General features: G+C 45.8%; 1 protein-coding gene across 1 annotated transcript in view; it reads right to left on the bottom strand.

Moving 5' to 3' along the window:
- SRSF12 (serine and arginine rich splicing factor 12) overlaps positions 1–15408 on the bottom strand; it is a 32952-nt gene that overhangs the window by 13287 nt on the left and 4257 nt on the right. Inside the window, exon 2 of the mRNA XM_066608644.1 lies at positions 916–1020. Coding sequence (XP_066464741.1) covers positions 916–1020 — 105 coding nt within the window. The remainder of the gene's footprint in view (positions 1–915; positions 1021–15408) is intronic.

Here is a 15408-nt window from a genome sequence, read left to right as displayed (position 1 = left end):
CTCTCTTTGCAATACATTGTGGTATTCAGCTTGGTGGACAGCTCACATGAGGAGAGGTCAACCTACCCTTGGTTAAATGTCTAATTCTAATAAAATACGCAACATTTTTGGTAAACCTAGCCATTTATAGAATTTCACATAGAATATGTTAAATAATCTAAACTATGTGTATGCCATATAATGCGCTGTCTTGTCCAAGGCAAACTGAAAGTTGCCATTTCTGGGGTTGAAATACCATAAAACATCAAAGAAAGTTTAGGGGAAGGGGTGGGAACACAACAACCTCTTTATGCACACAACTGAATGTGTGCCTGCCTTACAGTATATCTCTGCTAGGAAGTAAATATGAGAAGGTGTAACCCTGTTAAAGGTTAAAGTAGCTCTGCAAAGCCATCGCCATGAACTTGTCATGACCGCTGCTTTAGTTGCAACCTCCAAAGCTAGTTCACAACTTAAAACATCCTTTACCGATAAGACATTTTTGAGAAGTAGGATACAAAAGGAAACTTTTGCGATTACCTCGTTTGACTTGATCTTGAACCTTGACCTTTACTCTTTGGGACTTGCAAGGTGAACTTGGACAAGGATCAACCAAATCGAACTTGGCTTTGGATTTAAAGGTAGGTAATTTGAACCCTCAGCTTGGTGCAGGCTGCGTCTTTAGTGCGTGGCAAGTACTTTCCAGCTTTCTTATTTGTTTCCACCCTCCCTCTTTATTCCTTGAAGCTGCAACTTCAAAGATGTCTGTGGGCTTTACGCTTGGCTCTATCTAACCAGGCTCATTCAAACCTTGGGGTGCTTGCCAGCTACTGTGGGCTGCTTTACATTTTCTGAGACAGAGAAATAAACACACATACAGTTAGGAAGCAGGCACGTCCATGCTCCTGATCATCAACACAGGCAAATAAAGGATATTGAATATATGCAAATCCTCTGGGGCGACGATGGTAGTAGTCAAGTGGAATGTAAACGTCTACTATAGGGCCGTACCGACCAAATTCACGCCGTAAATCCTCTGGCCTGAGGTGTGTAAGGCAAAGAAACAAAGTAAACAGTGTAATTTCATTGCTTTGGCAGGTCAACAATAGGTTGTATGTGCTCTATGCATTGTAGGATTGTAAAGGCTATGGACACATTTGGGGCATTTCTCTTTTTCGCACTTAAAGCCTGTTCCAAAAATGAATAAAAAATTTTGCAGCACTATCTTTGTTGTGGTCATAAATTAGCTGATAATAAGGTGCAGGGGAAGAGAGATAAAGGCTGAAAAGTAAAAGGCCTATTTACACAACGACTATCGCTCAAAATTCGTCAAAATGAATGCATTTGAGCGATAATTGTTTAATGTTAACGCAAAGACAAAAAATGAAAGAATCACTTGTGGTTAGTGGTTTTTAGGCTGGGTTTACACAGGGCAGATTTGCCGCAGAAATTCCGTCTGGAATTTCCCTGCAGTCGCTAATCCCGGGATTAGCAAACCATGTCAAAAATCTCGTCCACACGGGATGACCAATCCGGCGCTGCGGATTCCCCGACCGCAGCATGTCAATTTTTTTTTTACATTGCGGCCACGCTCTCCTCTATGGGAGCTTCAGCCGCAACGGAAAAGCGTGCTCCAAAACCCGCGGCTAAGTGCGGTGGGTTTTGAATCAGTGCTTTCCTGGCGGAAATCTCAGTTTTTTGCTCCAGCCAACCTGCAAAATTTCCGCTGGCCATGCGTCCCGTGTGACCCTAACCTAAAGATAACTTTTGAGTCAGCTTAAAAAACCTTGTTAGCTCGCTGGCTTGTTGTTCCATGTAAATGCTACCCGCTCAGCGCTTCCCACTGGAGGTGAAGTGCTGAGCGAAAAGTGAACAAGAAGCCAGCAAGTCTTTTTTTGTTTAAATGCTCTGCTCAAGCGCTGACATCAGCATTCGTGCAGTCGCTTGAAAGGCTGTCGGCCTGTGTAAAATGGCCTTAAAGGGGTTGTCCTGTGAAAGCAAGTGGTGTTATACACTTCTGTATGGCCATATTAATGCACTTTGTAATATACATCGTGCATTAAATATGAGCCATACAGAAGTTATACACTTACCCACTCCGTTGCTGGCGTCCCCGTCTCCATGGCTCCGACTAATTTCGGTATCTTCTGCCTTCTTTAGACGCGCTTGCGCAGTCCTTACTTCTTCTCTGTGGACGAGCCGCTTCAGCGTACTCGCGCGATACAGCTCATCTGCGCATGCGCAGACGAGCTGTAACTTCGCGTGAGCGCGCCAAGCGCCCATTCTTCTTCCAGCCTTTGACCGGAGAAGAACTATGAGCGTGAGCAGACCAGGACTTCCTGAGCAGCATCACAGCAGACCCCAGTGCCTTTCCCAGGAGCAGTGACCAGGTAAGTGAGGGGTCTGGGGGTTGACTGTCAGGTGGCCATGGGTTACTTTTAGGGCGTTGCGAGACTGTCGGGCCCTAGACTGACTGCGGGAGTCCGGGGGTTAGTGTCGGGGGCCGGGGCCTAGCGCCAGGGAGACGGGGCCTAGTGCCGCTTACCTGCTGTCTGGCGGTGGGTTACTGTGGCCCAAGAGTGTGTGCCGTGGTCGGCCGCGTTCAATCCCGAGGCCCGGTCGGTGGCTGTGGGGTCCAGTCGGCGGCCGCGGTGGGTCCGGTCGGCGGCCGCGGTGGGTCCGGTCGGCGGCCGCGGGGCGTCTGGTTGTCAGGGAGACACAGCTGGTAGCTGACTCCTCCCTTAGCCGGCCTCTCAACTGACTCCACCTCCCTACTGCACGTCGTGCCGTCCAGCCAATGGGGTGGCTGGAATCGGCATTACATGCAGTAGAGGTCCCCGCCTCCCGCGATGACGTCATCAACTGCATCACGTGATCGCGTCTCGGGAGCGCGCACGCAGGGCTACAGCAAGCGCGGTGCACCGTGGGAGAATACCCGCGGTGCACCATGGGAAAGGACCGGCGCCATCTTTAAAGAAGAAGTTTTATAAGTTCATGAAACGCTCTAATGGTGAGTAGAAACTATCTTTAAAAATGCTTTACACGTGTACATTGTGATGTTTGCTTTAGAAGGGGGACAGGGCAGAAAAAAAATTTTCAATTTTGCCTCGGGACAACCCCTTTAAGCTGTCAGTCCAGCTTCACTAACTGATCTCCTACTGAGACTGCAGTGTCTATACATGAGGAGGAGATGATGAGGTTTAATGAAACTTTATTGTAAAAATGATTGTCAGCCCAAAATACATGCTTCAAGTGGGAAATGAAAAGATCCCTCATAAGGTGTCTATAGCCTGTAAAAAACAATCTTTTCCTGTTACTGCCCAATTACCGTACAACAGGATAAGAGTATGGGGCATATAAATTGCATAGTTTCTCCAGACCTTGTATATCCCATGGCACCTAAGGAGATGCCACACTGATTGCCTCCACTAATCCTTTATAAACTGTCAAGAGCATAAAAGACTAAAAAAAGTCAACATACAGAGCCCAGCAGGTCAATGATCTAATACAGACTGTAAAAGGGAATCTGTTACCAGGTTCATGCAGCCTGAACCCAGAGCAGTTTGTCTGAAATGCTATGGCATTTCAGATTATACTTTGTAACCTGACTCAGAATGGAGCTCCAGATCATGCAAAGTGACAGCTCTCTTCGTCTACACAAAAAGGGGAGACAGCGATCACTCTTATTGATGAGGTGCACAACCTGCCTCCATGACGCAATGCTTCAATCCGACTCAAAAGTTCAATGTGTGCTTACTTTAAAACGCATCTAATAAAACTTACACGGGGACACTATGTATACCTTTCCCAGGTATCTTCCACCCACGTTTGGCTGTTGTGGGTGGAATCCCCGGCACATGCAGCTTACTATAGTATTGCACCGAATTCTTATAAAGGCAATATATAACAAATTATACATTTATGGCAGCTGCCTTTATTTAAATTTTTTTAAATTACAGATTAAATCCAGTTTCTAGTAATCTTCAGCGTGATTTTGAGTTAGGCCCCCTGTCCACGGCCGTTGCGGAATATCGCCAGCGATATTCCACAACGGGGCAGTAGGGGGGGGGGGGGGGGGGGAGCGCTGACAGGTCTCAGCAGTGAGCTTATCTGACAGATAGGCTCACTGCGGAGAATTGCGGCATATTGCGGTTTAGATCCTGTGAGCGGACAATCACTATGATTCTCCGCTCGTGGACAGCGGGGCTGCGATTTCCCCTAGCAACGCTATGGAAAGCGTTCACTGCATTACCTGTGGCCGCATTATCACGGCGGGTAATGCAATGAACAATTGCTCGTGGACAGGCAGGCTTACTGACTGCAGACTTTTGTGAACAAAAGTAAGGCCTCACTCACACTTGGAATGAGAAGTGCAGCACAGAACTGCTCAACTACCACAGTATACATTCATGCTTGTACAGTCCTAGCTAGTGTAACAGACCCGTAGCTCCTTTATTCAGTGTGTAAGGTGCTGGAAATTTTAAAGGTAGGCTGTCCGTCCATATGAGCCTACAACTGGTTTATTGGAGCTATAGTACCAAGTCTGGAGATGTGATAACTATACTTATCTTCCCCGTTGTCAAAGCTGCAGCATCCCACAAACTACAAAGGCAGAAGCTTACAATGAGGCATCAGCAGGATGTATGCAACTACAGCTTTGACAGTGAAGTCGTGTCACATCCCCACGCTCAGAACTTTAGCTCCTATGAGCCTCAAACTAAGTTTATGGGTTCATAGGAGCCGGGAGATTCCGTTTTTAAAACTTAGTTACAGTATGGCCCCCTGCATGCTGCAGAGTGGCCATACTGTAACTAAGTCAACTTTTTTCTTTCCCCCTGTACTGCAGATGGTCCACACGGTGAGCCAACAGACATGCGCTGCGATTTTTCATCCACGATCGTAAACCACAATTGGCTTCCACTCGTGTACATGAAAAAAAATCATTTTTCCATACCATGCTATGGAGGGTTAAAGGGGTTGTTCCGCGAAAGCAAGTGGGGTTAAGTACTTCTGTATGGCCATATTAATGCACTTTGTAATATACATCGTGCATTAAATATGAGCCATACAGAAGTTATTCACTTACCTGCTCCGTTGCTGGCGTCCCCGTCTCCATGGCTCCGTCTAATTTCGGTGTCTTCTTGCTTTTTTAGACGCGCTTGCGCAGATGGGTCTTCTCCCTTCGGCTCGGCAGCAGCTGCGTTTTGGCTCCGCCCCCTTGTACGCATCATCACGTAGCTCCGCCCCCGTCACATGTGCCGATTCCAGCCAATCGCGAGACAACCCCTTTAATGTTACGGAATCTGGAGCGGAACGCCCACTCTGAATTCCGCAGCAGAAATAAGCTCCATGGACATGAGGCCTAAAGCTGTGATCTATAAAGCAGAGTTTGTTAGGTTGATAAGTGCAACACACACGCGCACACGTTTTTCTTAATGTTGGAAGATAGGGGAAAACACATCTGTGAGGCTCCAAATGCTGGGAGTGGGGGCACCTCCACTCATTTCAATGAGACTGCTGGAAACAGTCCATTACTTGAACTTTGCCATCTTCGGCAGTCCCACTGAAGTGAATGACACAGTGGTAACCATACTACACAATCGTTTCATTCATTTCGGGATCTTCAGGACCTGTCTGTGATTGATAGGGTTCCTCAGTGATCAAATATTTATTCCCTATGCTGTGGATAGAGGATAACTTCATTTTGTGGGACAACCCCTTTAAAGGGGTTGTCCCGCGAAAGCAAGTGGGGTTAAGCACTTCTGTATGGCCATATAAATGCACTTTGTAATATACATCATGCATTAAATATTGGCCATACAGACGTTTTATACTTACCCCCTCCGGTGTTGGCGTCCTTGTCTCCATGGCGCCGACCGAAGCCTTCTTCTGCCTGGATTAGACGCGCTTGCGCTGTCTGCTTCTTCTGTACCGCTGAAGGGGCCGCTCCGGCGTGCTCGTGCCGCACAGGTCTTCTGCGCATGTGCAGAAGACCTCTGCGGCACGAGCACGCCGGAGCCGGACAGAAGAGAGCAGACAGCGCAAGCGCGTCTAATCCAGGCAGAAGGCGGCTTCGGTCGGCGCCATGGAGACGGGGACGCCAACACCGGAGGGGGTAAGTGAATAACTTCTGTATGGCCAATATTTAATGCACGATGTATATTACAAAGTGCATTTATATGGCCATACAGAAGTGCTTAACCCCACTTGCTTTCGCGGGACAACCCCTTTAAGGCCTTATATTTACAAAATGAGCTTGTTTAGTCATACCTAGCTCACATTTCATCCCCCACCCCACCACAAGGTTGGATCCCTTCTCTCCAATATTGTAACACATGATCTGCAGCTTAAACCAGTATGTCAGGGGCTAAAATGTACTCAGCATCAGCTGCTCAATTCTCAGAAGTACTTGCAGGATCTGTCAAGAGATGCCAACTGAGAACAAGTTCTATATATAAAAGGCTCAAACAGTACATAAGTGCCAACGCACAGCTAGACCACAGTAGCTGTGATGAGATTAAAAATCGTCTGCATTTGCTGACTGCCTAAGGCTACATTCACTCTGCATCGGAGGCTCCATGCAGCACAAAATCCAGGATGAAATAGTGCAGCAAACTGCGCCATTTCGACCAGGAGCATTTTGGCCCACATGCTGGAAGCTGGCCAGACAGTCAATGGGGTCCATCTAGCTCTGCTCTGGAGACAGCAGTTCCAGTATATATGTTGTTCCAAGGGTGGAGTCAAACAACGGAAATCAACCAGAGGCCAGTGTGTAGAAGAGAACTTGGCCGAATATAGAAGTACAAACAATATACATTCCATATTAAAAACATCAACAACATCCAAACAGGCATACTATGGTCAGGCTCACGCGGCCATGAGTGAAAGACGCTGCATGGGATGGGGGTTGCACGCCGCGTTTTATAGCCGTGTATGCTGGCAAAATTGTACTGCGCATCTCAAGCACACTGTCATGTGCAAAACACAGTTTTTTTTGGTTTATATTTCCAATGTAATTGTGTATGTGAGCACGTATGTACTTGCCCATAGAGAACAATGGGCTCTATCTTGCGTATACATGCGGCAAAATAGAACATGCTTTTTTTTTTTTTTTTTGCACTCACGTATTACGCAATTCTGACACTAATGTGATTGGAACTGCGTAAAGCAATGTAATTGATTGCCTGTGAGTTACTGCGCATCACACAGGCGTACGGCACTCATGTAATATATAGTAATCTTACGCATTTGTGAGCCCGGCCTTAAGCGAGTTTTACACAGGCCAACAGTCTTTTAAATGGCTGCACAAGTGCTGACGTCCCTGCTAAGGAGCACTGAGCATTTACACGGAATGACAAGCCAGCGCAAGGTATTTTGAGCTGACTGAAAAGTAAGCTTAACTAGTGAGAAGTGGGCAATTTTTTTGCATTTACACTGAATGATTATCAGTCAAATTATCGGTCTATTACTGAGCTGGCATTCCCCAACAAGTTTGCAAAGTTTACAGCATTAGCAGTGCTGCAGCACGAGATGCCCTCTGACTGCCAGGGGAATGTCTGCTCCATTAAGAAGGGAAATAGGAGCGCAGGGCAGGCTAGACAGGTCCAGCTAGTAGGAAATTATTAGGGGGACAGACTAAAAAAAATCTACCATAAAGTCTAGGATCATCGAACAGTGTGACCTTCCTGGCCATCGAGCTTGACAATCAGGGTGAAAGATTACAGAGAGGGGCTGGTGGGGATCCAGTGGTCATTGCACACATTGGCACCAATGACAAAATTAGGCCTCCTGTCCGCTGGAGATACACTACCGTTCAAAAGTTTGGGGTCACATTGAAATGTCCTTATTTTTGAAGGAAAAGCACTGTACTTTTCAATGAAGATAACTTTAAACTAGTCCTAACTTTAAACAAATGCACTCTATACATTGCTAATGTGGTAAATGACTATTCTAGCTGCAAATGCCTGGCTTTTTGTGCAAAATCTACAAAGGTGAATAGAGGCCCATTTCCAGCAACTATCACTCCAGTGTTCTAATGGTACAATGTGTTTGCTCATTGGCTCAGAAGGCTAATTGATGATTAGAAAACCCTTGTGTAATCATGTTCACACATCTGAAAACAGTCTAGCTCGTTACAGAAGCTACAAAACTGACCTTCCTGTGAGCAGATTGAGTTTCTGGAGCATCACATTTGTGGGGTCAATTAAACGCTCAAAATGGCCAGAAAAAGAGAACTTTCATCTGAAACCCGACAGTCTATTCTTGTTCTTAGAAATGAAGGCTATTCCATGCGAGAAATTGCTAAGAAATTGAAGATTTCCTACAACGGTGTGTACTACTCCCTTCAGAGGACAGCACAAACAGGCTCTAACCAGAGTAGAAAAAGAAGTGGGAGGCCGCGTTGCACAACTAAGCAAGAAGATAAGCACATTAGAGTCTCTAGTTTGAGAAACAGACGCCTCACAGGTACCCAACTGGCATCTTCATTAAATAGTACCCGCAAAACACCAGTGTCAACATCTACAGTGAAGAGGCGGCTGCGGGATTTTGGGCTTCAGGGCAGAGTGGCAAAGAAAAAGCCATATCTGAGACTGGCCAATAAAAGAAAAAGATTAAGATGGGCAAAAGAACACAGACATTGGACAGAGGAAGACTGGAAAAAAGGGTTGTGGACGGATGAATCCAAGTTTGAGGTGTTTGGATCACAAAGAAGAACGTTTGTGAGATGCAGAACAAATGAAAAGATGCTGGAAGAATGCCTGACGCCATCTGTTAAGCATGGTGGAGGTAATGTGATGGTCTGGGGTTGCTTTGGTGCTGGTAAGGTGGGAGATTTGTACAGGGTAAAAGGGATTCTGAATAAGGAAGGCTATCACTCCATTTTGCAACGCCATGCCATACCCAGTGGACAGCGCTTGATTGGAACCAATTTCATCCTACAACAGGACAATGACCCTAAACACACCTCCAAATTGTGCAAGAACTATTTACAGCAGAAGCAGGCAGCTGGTATTCTATCGGTAATGGAGTGGCCAGCGCAGTCACCAGATCTGAACCCCATTGAGCTGTTGTGGGAGCAGCTTGACCGTATGGTACGCCAGAAGTGCCCATCCAACCAATCCAACTTGTGGGAGATGCTTCTAGAAGCGTGGGGTGCAATTTCACAAGCTTACCTCAACAAATTAACAGCTAGAATGTCAAAGGTGTGCAATGCTGTAATTGCTGCAAAAGGAGGATTCTTTGACGAAAGCAAAGTTTGATGTAAAAACAATGTTATTTCAAATACAAATCATTATTTCTAACCTTGTCAATGTCTTGACTCTATTTTCTATTCATTTCACAACGCATGGTGGTGAATAAGTGTGACTTTTCATGGAAAACACAAAATTGTTTGGGTGACCCCAAACTTTTGAATTATTAGGGGGACAGACTAAAAAAAATCTACCATAAAGTCTAGGATCATCGAACAGTGTGACCTTCCTGGCCATCGAGCTTGACAATCAGGGTGAAAGATTACAGAGAGGGGCTGGTGGGGATCCAGTGGTCATTGCACACATTGGCACCAATGACAAAATTAGGCCCCCTGTCCGCTGGAGATACGTTACCTGCGGCGATAATCCACTGGGTAACACAGTGAACACTTTCCATAGACTTAACTATGGAAAGCGCAGCTCGACGTCCACGAACGGCATGCTACGATTTGCCACGATTCTCTGCTGTGAGCCCATCATATCAGATAGGCTCACCGCGGAGGATTGTCCATTTCTCTCCCCTGCTCCCCAGCGGCGGAATATCGCTAGCCTGTGGACAGGAGGCCTTAAAGTTGAATGGAAGGTCCGTATAAAACGATTTCAGGGAACTACGATGTAAGCTTAAAGCAAGGACCTCCAAAGTAGCTTATCTAGGTCCATTTGTAGCCATACATTGCCCTCAAATGTATTGATTATATTGTATAATTTTGTGTCATCTGCAAATATTGATATTTTACTGTGCAGTCCCTCTATCAGGTTGTTGATAAATATATTGAACAGAATGGGGCCTAATACTGAGCCCTGTGGCACCCTGCTAGCGACGATGGCCCAATCAGAGTACGAACCATTTATTACCACCCTCTGCTTTCTATCTCTGAGCCAATCCTTTACCCAGATACACACGTTTTCACCCAATCAGAGCTGTCTCATTTTATATATCAGCCTATTATGCGGCACGGTGTCGAATGCTTTAGAGAAGTCCAGATATACGAGATCAATAGACTCTCCCAGGTCCAGCCTAGCGCTCACTTCATCGTAGAAGCTGATCAGATTGGTCTGACACCCTTCATGAATCCATGCTGGTGAGGAGTTATACCGTTCTCCTTGAGGTATTCTTCGATGGCGTCTCTCAGAAACCCCTCAAATATTTTTCCAGTTACTGAAGTGAGACTTACCGGCCTGTAGTTACCAGGCTCACTTTTGGACCTCTTTTTGTAAATTGGAACCACGTTGGCAATGCGCCAATCCAGTGGTACAACCCTGGTCTTGATAGTATCCCTAAATATTAGATATAGTGGCCTAGCTATCTCATCACTTAGTTCCCTTAATACCCTTGGGTGTATTTCATCTGGGCCTTGCGATTTATCGATTTTAATCTTCTTTAACCGGTTCAGCACTTCCTCCTGCGTTAGGTATGAGATATTTTGTGAGGGGTTCATTTTGGTCCCTTGCATCTCATGTGACAATTCCTTTTCGTTCGTGAATATGCTTGAAAAGAAACTATTTAATAGATTTGCCTTTTCTCCATCATCTTCAATTATTTCTCCCGCATTATTTATGAAAGGGCCAGTGCTCTCAGTGCAAATCATTTTGCTGTTAATATAGTTAAAAAGTAGTTTTGGGTTGTTTTTGCCCTCTTTGGCGATCAGTCTTTCAGCCTCCTCCTTAGCAATTTTGATCTTTTCTTTTCTGCATATTTTATTTTTTCCCTGTACGATTTTAGCGCTTCTTCGCTGCCATCTTGCTTTAGTAGTTTGAACGCTTTCTTTTTTTCATTTATTGCCTCTTACCGTCTTGTCGAGCCACATTCGTTTCCGTTTACTTGAAGTTCTTTTATTTTTAAAGGGAATGAACTGCTCACATGAGATGATTAGGATTTTTTTTTTAAACTTTTCCTATTTGTTGTCTGTACTGATATTTTTGAGGATGTTATCCCAATTAATGTTACCGATAGTAGTTCTAAGCTGATCAAATTTTGCTTTACTAAAGTTTAGTTTATTTGTCGCTCCCTGATAAGGCTTCTTATTGAACGACAGTTATTCGGTCCGGTTCGTTAGTACTAAGTCCAGAGTGGCCCTCCCTCTAGTTGGCTCCCACACAAGTTGGGTAAGGTAGTTATCTTTAATTGTTCTCAAGAATTTATCACCCCTATGAGAATTGCAGGTTTCGTTTTCCCATGCTATATCCGGATAATTAAAGTCCCCCATGATAATTACTTCGTTGCGCTTTGACACCTCTTCTATCTGCCTTAATAGTAACGTTTCAGTTTCTTCTTTTGCTTTTGGTGGTCTATAGAAAACCCCTATCAGGATTGTGTTATTTTTTTCTCCCTGTATTTCTACCCACAGAGATTCCACGTATTTATCTCCTGCACCTATATCTTCCCGTAGCCTCGGCAAGAAGTACGATTTGACGTACAGACATACCCCTCCCCCTTTCTAGTTTCCACGGTCTCTTCTGAAGAGATTGTACCCCTGTAAATTCACCGCCCAATCACACTTATCAAGCCATTTTTCCGTTATTCCAACTATATCATAGTTTTCATCAGTCATTCTCGCTTCAAGCTCACCCACTTTGCCGATCACACTTCTTGCATACAATTTATACAGTTTTTTTGTTCTTTATTCTCATTTTGTTACTAATGGTACTATTGGCTGATCTGACAGTTCTAACTGTACTAACCCCTCCTCCAGCTCAACCCCCGTTCCCATTGCTTAGACCCAGGTCGCTAGCTATGCTGACTATCCCCTTATTTCTCTTTTTGCCCTCCCCCCCAGTCCCTAGTTTAAACACTCCTCCAGCATTCTAGCCATCTTCTCCCCCAACACAACTGTACCCTCCCCATTGAGATGCAGCCCGTCCCTACGGTAGAGCCTGTAGCCGACCGCAAAGTCAGCCTAGTTCTCCAGGAACACAAATCCCTCTTTCTTACACCAACTCCGGAGCCACTTGTTTACTTCCCTAAGATCCAGCTGCCTTTTTGTAGTGTGGCTTGTGGTGCAGGTAGTATTTCCGAGAAAACTACCCTGGAGGTCCTCAACCTGAGCTTGGATCCTAAATCCCTGAAATCATTTTTGAGGGCCCTCCATTGACCTCTAATTTGTTCATTGGTGCCAACGTCCACCATGAGCACTGGATCCTCACCAGCCCCTCCCAGTAATCTGTCAATCTGATCCGCGATGTGTCGAACTCGAGCGCCAGGAAGACAACACACCGTTCGACGATCCCGGTCTTTATGGCAGCTTGCTCTATCTGTCCCCCTTATAATTGAGTCCCCCACCACTAGGACCTGTCTAGCCTGCCGTGCGCTCCCCGTCCCCATCTCACTGGAGCAGTCATCTCCCTGGCGTTCAGAGGGCATGTCGTGCTGCAGCAGTGCTGGCTCTGTAATGGCATGCCCCTCATCTGCAAACTTTGCAAACTTGTTGTGTTGTGCCAGTTCAGGACTAGCCTCCCTGGTTCTCTTCCCTCTACCCCTCCTATCTGTCACCCAGCTTACTGCCTGCTCCCCCTGATCTTACGTACTAGCATCCGCCCCGCCTCTACCCCAGCAAGTGCCTGCTCAGTGAGCACCAAACTCATTTCCATGATGTCAGTGGCTCTCAGTGTTGCCAGTTGCACATTTAGATCCAGGATTTGGGCTTCTAAATGTGTGACGTGCACGCATCTTGCGCAACAGTATGCACCCTCAAACGGCTGATCAAGGGCCGCATACATTGCACAAGTAGCACACTGGATGACATTGCCAGGCATGGAGTTCATCCTAATGGGGATCTACAATTAAATTACGAAGTTCTCCTGCTCCTGCCCTGGCTGACCCGCACCCCACAGGCAAACAGATCTAATCATTAACCCTTTTGGGACCCACCAATTGCTTGTATGTTTTAAACACCAGCTGAACTGACGAAGGGGTTATCCCCGAAACGCGTTTTCATAAGCTGATCACGTACTTTATTAAATAAAAGGAGAAGTTTTCCAAACCTTTGGTCACTTCCTATCTGCTTTAACCTGGAGTGTTGCGCCTTCTCCACTGCCATTTTTTTTAGTTCTATCCTCCTACTCTATCACGCCCACCCAGGTGGTGCGTCACCTGGTCAGGCAGCACCTCCACCATTGAAGTTACCACTTCACTCTCTTCACCACTTTTACAGTATCATTTTTCACAACAAACACAACTGTACAGGTTTTGCTCCACACCTCTTTTTTCTCCTCGTCCACATACACTGATTGCGTCACTGTTACTAGTGGGGTACTACAGGGGCCAGTATTGGGCCCTATTCTTTTTAATATATTTATTAATGACCTGGTTTAACACCGAAAAATGTAAGGTTATTCACATGGGCAGGAGAAATATATGTCACCATTACACACTAAATGGGAGACCACTAAGCAAAACTGACACGGAAAAGGACTTGTGACTTTAGTTAACTAAGGGAACAGGAGCAACCAGTGTCAGGCAGCTGCTGCCAAGGCAAATAGCTATAGGGGCACATGACGAGGAGCACACGACAAGAACATTGTTCTTACTCTTTAAAACTCACTGGTCAGACCACACATTGAATATGGTTTACAGTTTTGGGCACCGATACTCAAAAAGGGCATATCAGAGCTTGAGTGTGTTTAAAGGCAGGCAACCAAATAAATGGAATGGGTGGACTACAATACCTGAGAGGTTATCAAAATTGTGGTTATTCACTTGAGTAAAAAAGACAATTGAGGGTCGACTCAATAGCCTTGTATAAATATATCAGGGGACAATACAGAGATCTCATCTATTTATACCCAGGACTGTGACAAGGGGGCATCCTCTGCATGTAGAGGAAAGAAGGTTTCTACACCAATATAGAAGGGGCTTCGTTACGGTAAGAGGAGCGAGACTATAGAACTCTTTGCCCGAGGACGCAGTATTTCAATAAGAGTTTAAGAGGGGCCTGGATGCCTTTCTTTTCTTGAGTGATACAATATTATGTTATGGTCACTAAATACTTCAGAAGGGTTGTTGATCCAGGGATTATTCTGATGGCTAAACTTGGAGTCAGGAAGGATTTTTTTAATTTAGCAAGGAAAATTGGATTCGTCCTCAATGTTTTGTTTTTTTGCCTCTCAGGATTAGCATGAGGGAGGTGGGGGCGGGGTAATAGGCTGAACTGGATGGGCAAGGAAAGCTATTAGCAAAAGCACGTAAAGAGGCCGTCTAAGCAAAAACATTGATTGCATGTCACTAGGGTATGCCACATGGTCTACATCAGTGGGCATTCAACTGCTCTGATTCCCAGATTAAGCCATCAATGTCTTAGGCCTCATGTCCACGGTAAAAAGATTATTTAAAATCCGCAGCGTTTTTCCTGCAGGCGGATCCGCGCCCCATAGGGATGCATTGGACACCCGCAGGTAGTTTAATACCTGCGGATGTCATTTTACCCTTGAGGCGCGGATTGCGTGTGCGGGAAAACAACGCGGCATGCTCCAATTTTAGTTTGGGTCTCCCGCAGGCTTCTATTGAGGCCTATGGAAGCCGCCCGGATCCGCGGAACACCCGTACCAGAATTAAAACTCACCTGTCCAGACACTGCGGATCTTCCCTCCATCACGGCCGGCGGATGTGGCCGGCACATGCGCGCGGCACACTGCCAGCGTGCCGAGCACATCCGCCAGGCCGAAGAAATAATACCCAGCCGCGACGGAGGGAAGATCTGCAGCGTCCGGACAAGTGAGTTTATTCTTATTTTTTAGCCTCATGTCCGCGGGGCAGGAGGGACCTGCTGCGGGATTCTCCATGAAGAATCCGTAGCGGGCCTGATTTTCCCCGTGGACTTGAGGCCTTACACAACTGAAAAATCATTTATGCCCCTGTATTTTCCCAGTCAATGTGTGCATTTACGCACAAAGTACACAGAAGAGCCCATGTATTTACTGCTTATTTGCACATTCTCTTCAATAGCCTATTGTGGTGCACAACAAGTATCAAAATAGGCCATGCCGCGTATTTTTTCATACAAACATCTGAATATGATCATCTGAATGAACCCATTGAAATCAATGGGTTTTATTCACTGAACACAAAGGTTGCACATGTAATACACTGCGCAAATACGTTTGTGTGAATGAGCCCTAAGGGGGCGTTCAGTGTTTCTTTACTGCATTTACAACAGGGCATTACATAACAGCTGGTGAAACC

The sequence above is a fragment of the Eleutherodactylus coqui genome, chromosome 1, assembly GCF_035609145.1.
Source record: "Eleutherodactylus coqui strain aEleCoq1 chromosome 1, aEleCoq1.hap1, whole genome shotgun sequence".
In the NCBI taxonomy this organism is placed as follows: Eukaryota; Metazoa; Chordata; class Amphibia; order Anura; family Eleutherodactylidae; genus Eleutherodactylus; species Eleutherodactylus coqui.
The sequence above is the reverse complement of the archived record's forward strand: the minus strand, read 5'-3'. Positions and strand labels throughout refer to the sequence as shown.